Source organism: Arachis duranensis, chromosome 10 (assembly GCF_000817695.3).
Source record: "Arachis duranensis cultivar V14167 chromosome 10, aradu.V14167.gnm2.J7QH, whole genome shotgun sequence".
Classification (NCBI taxonomy): domain Eukaryota; kingdom Viridiplantae; phylum Streptophyta; class Magnoliopsida; order Fabales; family Fabaceae; genus Arachis; species Arachis duranensis.
Genome location: NC_029781.3, coordinates 55376726 through 55386570, shown reverse-complemented (window position 1 = coordinate 55386570; position 9845 = coordinate 55376726). Strand labels below are relative to the sequence as shown.

Sequence of the window (9845 nt, the reverse complement as noted above, 5' to 3'; positions counted from 1 at the left end):
AATAATTTTTTTATAACGAGATATAGTGTAATAAAATATATATAATATTAATTAGTTTTTAAAAAATTATGAAAAAATAATTTTTTTCTAATAAAATGCTATTAGAAAATTAACATTATAAAAGCTAATTTCAACTAATATGATATAATAGGTTATTAAATATATTTAATACAAAACACATTGAATATAAATTTTTTTTGAGTTTAAATTTTAATAATTTTTAATTGAATTTCCAATATTTTTATTTTAAAGAGTTAGAATATTTTAACGTCATCTTTTTTGTATCTTTTTAATTGAGTCTTTGATTTTTTAAATTATAAACCTTATTTATAATTAAGAGTAATGTTTTAACACTACCGATTAGTCGCACATATAAAAATACCAGAATGATTCTGTTGTCATAATTATAATCTAACTTTATAAGCAATACAATACAATAAAACTATATATAAGTAATATAACTAAATTTATCTACATCTATAATCACATTTCATAAATAATATAATCAAATTATATTTATGTTTATAATTAAAATATGAATAAAAATACAAAAAATTATCATGATGGTTAATTTTTTTCGTTCATAATTTTTTTTATTATTTTGGTTGTGAAAAGTTTAATTATTTTAATAATTAATTATTTTTTAAAAAAAGATAATTGAATAACACAAAAAATTCTTATTAAGAGTAATTTATTTATATATGATTAAAAAATAATTGAATAATTATATACGGTAAAAAATTAATATTATTAAAAGATAAAATTAAAATTTATTTTAAAATTAAAAATAAAGTTTATTTAAAAATAAAATTAAAAATCATGCTTTTTTCTCTTTTCTAAAATTTATCTATGAGTAATTCTATAAATATTTTATGATTATTAAAAATATTAAACTCGTACTAAAATTTATTTTTATTCTACTAAACGTTAAATAAACTATTGAAAAGAATTTTGTTTCTTCTGTTAGAGGAGAATGATAAACTTTCATACTTCTATTATGTTATGACAATAATTTGGTCTGTTATTTTTTAATGTACAAAATTATAATAATAAACAAGTATGTCACAGTAAAAAAGGAAGTACGTCACCAAATAATTTATCATCCGAATTATATATGAATCAAATTAATAATATGGAGCGTGGCTTACTAATAGGTGAACAGGTGGGGGTATGTGTGGGTATGTTGCTGGGTTTGGGGAAAAGGAAATTAGGTTTTTGATTAGGAATTTAGGATTAGGGTTTCAATTGGGAAAAAGAGTTAGGGCTAATATACGTATTTTTAATAAAATTAGGGTAATAAAGTAATAATTTGAAATCAATTTTAATCAAATAATAATAACTATGAAAATACTATTTAATTATCAACTTACAATTTATTTTTCAAATAAAGACTCTAATTCAATAATTAGAGATAATCAAATTAATTTTCTTTAAAATTATAAAATAAAGTTCAAAATCTAATTATTCAAATTAACACATATAAAATTCTCATTGTTTTTAAATCACTAAAGCTTTAAATCAATAATTAAAAGTACTCAATTAATACAAAAATTTCTGAAAATATGCTTTCGAATAAATAAAATAAATAATAAATAATTTATTATTTAATTTTTAAAATCTGGAGTCTTACATCCTATCTCACTTATAAAAATTTTCGTCCTCAAAAATTGATATAAGATAGAAAAAATTTGCATCAATTTCACTTTCAAAAACATAAAAAAAGAAACTGAAAAGTTTGGCACGTTCAGTTTTGTTCAAATGTGAAAGAAATCATATCTTATGAATGACAAGATATGGTCAGAAGTAATTCAAAGCACTTCTTAAGAGGGAAGTTCGAAACAACAAATTTTACTGCAAACAATCAAGGAAGAGTTGACATCAAACCACGTTGGCACGAATAAGAATTATATGTTGAAACGAAGTATCCCCTAAAACGTAACTTAACTTCTAACGTTCCCAAACCCTGTGATTTACGTTTACTTATTACTTCTATTTCGTCTATGATAACCCATTAGTACTATCATATACATAAATCATTAGTATTAAGTTGGGCAGACCTAATACCATGAGGTATGCAATGGTAGACTAACAGCATTAATCATCAGACAGTCATGCATATCAAATCTAAATTCTTGTTATCAGAACAAGTCACTAAACATGACAGACACTCAGAGTATGCAATAAAGCATAGTCAGTCCATTCTCAAGTCTCTAACAGGAATTAACTGCTCTGATATCATAATGTAACATCCTAATTTTCAGCACATTATGATCGTACCAAAAGTAAGACGTTACTGACCTGTTTTCCTTATTTACTATTTAATTATCAGCTTACAATTTATTTTTCAAATAAAGACTCTAATTCAATAATTAGAGATAATCAAATTAATTTTCTTTAAAATTAATAAAGTTCAAAATCTAATTATTCAAATTAGCGCATATAAAATTCTCATTGTTTTTAAGTCACTAAAGCTTTAAATCAATAATTAAAAGTACTCAATTAATACAAAAATTTCTGAAAATATGCTTTCGAATAAATAAAATAAATCATAAATAATTTATTATTTAATTTTCAAAATTTGGGATCTTACAAATCTTAATCTATAATATAATAATATAGTAATTATTTTATATATTGTACGAATATAAATTAATTATTTTTTATTTATAAAAATTTTAAGAGGCTTGAACTTGTTATATATATATATATTGATGAATGTGACATATTTTTTTATGTAAATAATCTTTTAAAAAAAATCTAATAGTTAATCTATTACTTTTTTAGTTTTAGTTTAAATTAAATATTTTTTATTATTTTTAGAAAGAAAATTTTTTGAAAAATTTAATAATATATAATAAGAAATACCGAATAAATTATATAGAAACCAATTAAAACAAAATATAAAAATATCTTTAGTAAAAGATAAAATAGACGTCTTTATTTGAATAGCCACCTTATATTTTTACCGTATCTTTTTCACAGAATGGAGTACGAGGGTTGATGCTTGACCTGTATGACTTCCAGAGTGATATTTGGTTATGTCACTCGTTTGGTGGCAAATGCTATAACTACACAGCTTTTGTAAGTACCATTTTATTAATGACAAGTGGTTTACCTCTTGTTCTTGCAAATTCTATCATTAAGTACCAAATTAACTAATTATATTTTTAAAGATAGGTCAAACACTACAAATGTTTTCGAAAAAGTTAGATAATGTGACAAAAATTCTCTTGATAACCAAAATAACAAAAGTATTTTAAAAAAAATTTAAAATACCACAACATAATTAAATATATGTATTATCAAAATAGTTATACTATACATCTAAATCTTTTTGGTAATGAGTTGGTCCAAATCCAATTTAATAAAGCATAAAATACGTGCTCTAATTACGTGAAACGGTTCTCGCATTTATCTCCTTCTTCTTCTCTTTTTTTTGCATTTTTCTTCTTTTTTTGGGTTTTTTCTTTTTCTTTTTCGTGTGTTTTCTTCTCATCGTCGTTCTTTTATCGTTATTGCTGTATTTTTTTATCCTCTTTTTAGTGATTTTGTATCATTACATGTTTCTTTTTCTTCTTTATTTGATTTTTTCTTGCTTGTTAAAAGAGTAAATGAAAAAGTAAAAAAAGAAAAGAAAATGAACAAGAAAAGAAGAAGATAATGATAATGAAAAAGAAGAAGGAAGAGAAGGAGTTTTGAGTCATCATTAAATATTTTGGTTTATTTTAAATTTAGGGCCCGGAAAAAGCTTCAAAAGTTATTTTTGGACTTTTAACTTATAAAATGTTATATCAATAATGTTTGCTACAGCTTTTTAAATATGTTTTAACTTCTCGAAAAATTATTTAAGAGTTTTTGAAAAAGTAAAAAAAATTGACTTCTCTCTTTTTTAAAAGTTATTTTACCATTCTTATTTATTAAACAACTTTAAAACAAGTCCTTCTATGATAACTTTCCAAATATAAAATAACTTAATTATTAAACAACTTTAAAATAAGTCTTTATATTTTAAGTTTTTTTTTAAAAGAGCTTAATTATGTTATTTATCCAAACGGCCCTTAAATAAGGTGAACTTTTGGTCTTTGCCTTGTTTTGAATTGAGTTTATTGTGAGCCGTCATCATTAAGTAATTTCGGTGCATTCTATATTTGAATAATTTCGGTGCATTTTGGATTTAAATAAGATGCATTTTTTGTCTGAACTTGTTTTGAACTGAGTTTGTTTATATGTTGTCATCGTCAAGTAATTATAGTACATTTTTTGTTTAAATAAGGTGTACTTATAGTCTAAACTTATTTTAAACCGAGTTTATTTATATGTCGTTATCATTAAAGAATTTTGGTACATTTTGGATTTATACTGTTATACATATAAAAAAAAAAACAGCCATAATAAACGAGAAAAATGAGGAAAAAGGAGAAAGAGAAGAAAAAACAGCAACAATTTCTTCTTCAAGTGTGTTAAAAGTCATCCCAACCTTTAGGACAAACAAACACAAAAAACACCAAAAACTTATAAGCACCATAGTACGACACCAAAAATAATTCTATATTACACCAAATTGTGTTTCAAAATGTACCGAAACTACCATTAAATATAACATAAATAGATTCATCGAAAAAAACAATTCAAAATTCTAACATTCTATTCAAATTTAAACCTTCAACTATGAACACTGATTTTTACAAAGAAAAATGAAATTATTCAATTCATAGAGAAAACAACTACACAAACATCAACTACTAATAAACTACATTAACGAGGTTCGAACCAAATCTCACCCACTTGATTCGTTTCAAAACAATAATCCAATTCGTCCTGACATTGTGAACTTGCATCATTCATTGTCCTCGAAAGCAAAATATCTGTTCACTTGCATCATTCATTGTCTTCGAAAGCGAAATATCTGTTCAAACTTGATTTCACAACTTGATTTCAACAGAAAAAAGATCCAAATCTTCAAATCAGATCACAGGGCATTGATTGTGAACAAAAAAAACGCAGAGAATAAAGAGAACACAGAGAATGAAGAGAACGCAGAGAAGGAAGAAAGCGCAAAAAACGTTGAAAAAGTTTGAAAAAAAAAATGAAATTTGCATAGGAAAAGCAATTATATATAGTCGCGTGTTAAGTTAAAAGGTTGTTAGAGGTAGTGGTGCGTAGAGGTGAATTAGGTTATAGCAACTTAGTTGGACTTGATTAGTTAAATGATTTGGATGTAAAGCTTTATTATTATCAAAAATGCTTTAAAAATTAGATTTTGAAATAATTAAAAGATAAAATCTATTTAACTATAAAATTTAGTGCTTGTTTGAGTGTTATTAAGTTGATACAAAAATATATTTTTTCAATGAAAAAAGATATTTTTATTTTGGAGCGTGTTTGATAAATTTCTAGTAGTAAAAGTAACAATATTAGAAAAATAAAAATATCTTTTTTGAGAAACTATAATTTATATGTTTTTTAAAAGGATCTTTTTTCTTAAAAAAGATATTTTTTGACATAATAAATAAACAATAAAGTACTTTTATATTGTTATACCCAAACATAATTTATAGATAAAAAAAGATCTTTTTGTATAAGATATCCAAATATAAAATTATTTTTACTTTTCTATAAGATATTTTAAAAAAAGATAACTAAAATGAAAAAAATCTTTTTTTAGAAGTTCACATAAACAAACGCTTAGCGATCTTACATCGAACGAAACTTTATTGCAGTTTTTTTTTTGTAAATGCTGAATTTTTTTTGAAAAAAAAAAGAAAAAAAAGAAGCTTGACATAATTTTTCTTAATGTTTTTCATTTTTTTTAGATACATTTTAAAAAATAGTTACTCAAATATTATTTTAAAAATTCTGATTATATGCACAAATCATTTGCCAAGTATAAGAATAGTTTGTTATTTATAAAAGATATTTTTTATTATTTTTGTTATATTTTTAAATTTTTTGAAATGCTTTGTTTTTTTAATTTTGATTTTGATTTAATTTAAATACTTTTGGCGGTGGCTAATTTTTTGTGATTTACTCTTAAAAAATGATAATTAATTTGCAGCAACCTGCGATCAATGTTCTCAAGGAGATTCAAGTATTTCTTGAGGCAAACCCATCAGAGATTGTTACTATCATAATTGAGGATTATGTTACTTCACCAAAAGGCCTAACAAAGGTTTTTGATGCTGCTGGACTAAAAAAATACTGGTTTCCGGTGTCTAGAATGCCCAAAAATGGTGGAGAGTGGCCAACCGTTGATGATATGGTGAACAAGAATCAGCGCTTAATCGTCTTCACCTCAAAATCCGCTAAGGAAGCTTCTGAAGGGATAGCCTACGAGTGGCGATATTTGGTCGAAAACCAATGTAAGTCATATTCTCCCAGAAAGGTTATATATACTATCCTTATATGAGTTATTCTAGCATAATTATGTTACAGTGACTATAATAATTATAAAATTTTAAAATATATTATTTAAAAATATTATCAAAATATAAAAAAAAGTAATTTTAATTTTAACAACACTTATATAATTACTATAATCACTATAACATAATCATACTAGAATTCATCTTTTTGTATACACTTCTTAAAAGAAAGATATATAAAAAAGTGTATAAAAAAATGATGTAAATATCATTTATCAAATTCTATGTTTATCTTGGAGAAACAGAGTTCCAATTGGATTTGTAACACTAAATATTGATATTGGAATTCGCAGATGGAGATGGTGGAATGAAGGCTGGTATGTGCCCGAATCGCGCAGAATCGCCGTCGATGAACACGACATCAAGATCGCTAGTACTAGTGAACTTCTTCCGTGACCTTCCGGATGTTACCAAATCCTGCAAGGACAATTCTGCTCCTTTGCTAAACATGATCAACACTTGCTATGAAGCATCCGGGAAACGATGGCCTAATTTTATTGCTGTTGATTTCTACAAGGTATTGCAATTTTATAAGTCACTCAAAATTAGTGGAATGTCTATAGTGGGATGTTTTAGTCTTATATTGATCCTGTTTTGTAATTATTACTTCTATTTCAAAATAATTATCGTTTTTATTTTTTGGGATAATTGAAAACTTAATGTATCCAGACAAAAGACAAAAGTGATAGTATTTTGAAATGGATAGAGTGATTAATTAACCCATTTTATAAATCAGATCTCCTTTGATTTTAGACTATCCTAAATAACTTTACCCAATGAAATTAAAAAATGTAATTCTTGAAGTCTGAATTGATAACGACAACATAGAGAATATCATCAATGTAATAATTATGCTTTTGAAATAGAACAGGAGAAAATTGAAGGATTTTTCTTAAAATAGAGAATTCAATTCACTTTTTACATAATGTGTCATATGATTATTTTATCCCTTTGATGAATCTATCATTTTGATTGGGCTATTTCAAACTCCTTACATTAAACCCTCACATGTTATGATAAATTTGAGGTTTATTATTTTGATAAATAAAATAGTTAGCTTGTATATATACTTTGATTGATGTTTTCAGAGAAGTGATGGAGGAGGAGCTCCACAAGTAGTAGATGTTGCTAATGGAAATCTAGTATGTGGTTGTGGAAACATAGCCACCTGCAAGGTATAAATATATATGCTAAAGTCATTATTATTATTATTATTATTATTATTATTATTATTATGTGTAGTACACGGCTGTTATAGTTTAATTTTTATTTCTTCTATTCATTTCCAAAGTTGCATATAAATAATAAATATTGACATTGTATTTTGCAGCCAAACATGACATTTGGAGTGTGCGAGTTACCTGAGGCTGATGTAGCTCCTCCCCGTGCAGCCGTGGGGGTAGCACCAACGCCACCACCTCCTCACACAAACTCTGCCTGTAATAATTGCAAGCCAATTGCTTTGTTGTGGTTGTTTGCCATGACTCTTCTTGTTTCCTTCCTTTTCTCATTGTGAACATTAATCCCTCTTTAATAATTCAGAAAAAAAAAAATTAAAGTAGTAGAGAAAAGGTCATTTAATTAGGAGAAACCATTTTTAGGAAATGGATGCTTTCAATTGGAAAATCCATCTGTTAAGTGTCAAATTTTACCATTATATCGAATTATTAATGATGAAAATTTACACCTGACATGGTCATGCAAATTTTACAACTTTAAATGTCTATTCTTCCATTTTCCGGATCATAACTAAATGGGTTTGAAGATATTAGTTAGGTTTTTCTTTTTTTTTTAAAAAAAAAAACTAAATGTTGTAAAAGCTTGATAGCATGTGGTGGGTTAACAACAATGCACATGAGTTGTCCATCGTCTCAGTAAAATTCCTTATTCATCCTTTGATGTATTTGTCAAATATTTAGGTTTATCTTCTATGATCTGTAAAAATCCTTTTATATGATGCGGTGATTTGAGCATTTATTAGTTTTGAACAAACTTAATCCATAACTTTCTATTTAAGATTTTAATTTTGCTTCCTAAAAGAAGGAATTGTCTGTCGTGCGGAAACTTGAACTTAGTTCTTAAAAGACCAAGACAGTAGATTTCAATTTAGTGGCTCGTATTGGCATTGTATAAAAAGTATATAGCAAGTTTGACTTTGAAATCTATCTATCTATTAATATATAATTGGAGAGTAATAATAGTAGAATATAGTGTATTTATTTTCTCGTTTGAAATAAAAAATTCAATACAATAAAGTGGAGCATCAATGAAAAAGTACTATTCAGATAAAATAAACTAATTCTTAATCATCTTTGACAAAAATTATCAACACCCAAAAAATTAAATATCACTCCACTTTTTTGTAATTCTTAATCGACCTGTTGACTACTACTGCAATACCTGATTATTGATTACTAAAGATTCTGTCATTCCTTTTTAACTAAGTGCTCTAAATGATAACAATGAAACCAAACTTACTAATATTCTATCAATTTGACTACACGATTGACCCCCTAAACCACGTAAATTTACGGTCATTCAGTTCTATATCCATCAGTTCCATAATACTGACACACTAGCGCCTTTCCTTTCTTCCAACTGCACAATCTCATTGAAGACCCCATGTTATTTGTTTTCGAGTTTTATTTTATTTTATTGTATTGAACCTGGAGTTTTGCATAATATTCATATTAGCATTGCATTCTACATTCTGCATATATATATATAAAAGGTTGGGGGGGAGCCGCGACGCAACAGCAGGTGGCTCAAAGAGAATGATAAATCGAACAGAGAGTCACGCAAGAGCGTGGCTGGAGGCATGCCCGTGGCATAAATCGCCCCACGCGACCGCGTCGCTGACGCGTCCGTGTTACCCACACAGCCGCGTGACCTGGTAATCGACGTGAAAAGGGTGCATAGCCGAAAGTTATGCTAGAATTGTGCTGGATTAGTGCTAGATGCACAATCCCTACCACGCGAATGCGTGCCCCACGCGTCCGCGTCATATCCCAATATTGGCCACTCACGCGATCGCATGACCCACGCGATCGCGTCACCCATATTTTGGCAAAATAAGATTTTTAAACAGAGAGTTGTGCGAGCACGAGGCTGCCCTCGCGCCAGTCGCATAAAACGAGTCATGCGTCCGCGTGATCGACGCAACCGCGTCGATTAACTTAAAGCGCAAGTCGCGTGAACGCGTCCCCACGCGTCCGCGTCGCTTGCGCCGCACAGCTTATCCAGATCAGCACCAAAAATTTTATCTTTTCTCCCCCAATCCTAATTTTTCCTTCCCTCTTTCTTACTTACCTCTTCTTCCTTTCTTTCACTTCTCATTCTTCTTATCTTTCATTTTATTTAATTTATTTGCATACTTTCATTCATTACATTATTTTTATTGGTGTTAGAAATTTATTTGGGTCA

At 27.2% G+C, this 9845-nt stretch overlaps 1 protein-coding gene across 2 annotated transcripts in view; it reads left to right on the top strand.

Moving 5' to 3' along the window:
* LOC107470012 (PI-PLC X domain-containing protein At5g67130) overlaps positions 1-8113 on the top strand; it is an 11048-nt gene extending 2935 nt beyond the window's left edge. Inside the window, exons 4-8 of one of the 2 annotated variants that reach the window (XM_016089398.3) lie at positions 2983-3081; positions 6056-6359; positions 6716-6939; positions 7511-7597; positions 7753-8113. In XM_016089398.3, the coding sequence (XP_015944884.1) occupies positions 2983-3081; positions 6056-6359; positions 6716-6939; positions 7511-7597; positions 7753-7938 (900 nt within the window). In that variant the 3' untranslated portion in view covers positions 7939-8113. The remainder of the gene's footprint in view (positions 1-2982; positions 3082-6055; positions 6360-6715; positions 6940-7510; positions 7598-7752) is intronic. The other variant, XM_016089399.3, reaches the window with a different exon arrangement.
* Positions 8114-9845: the final 1732 nt, after the last annotated feature.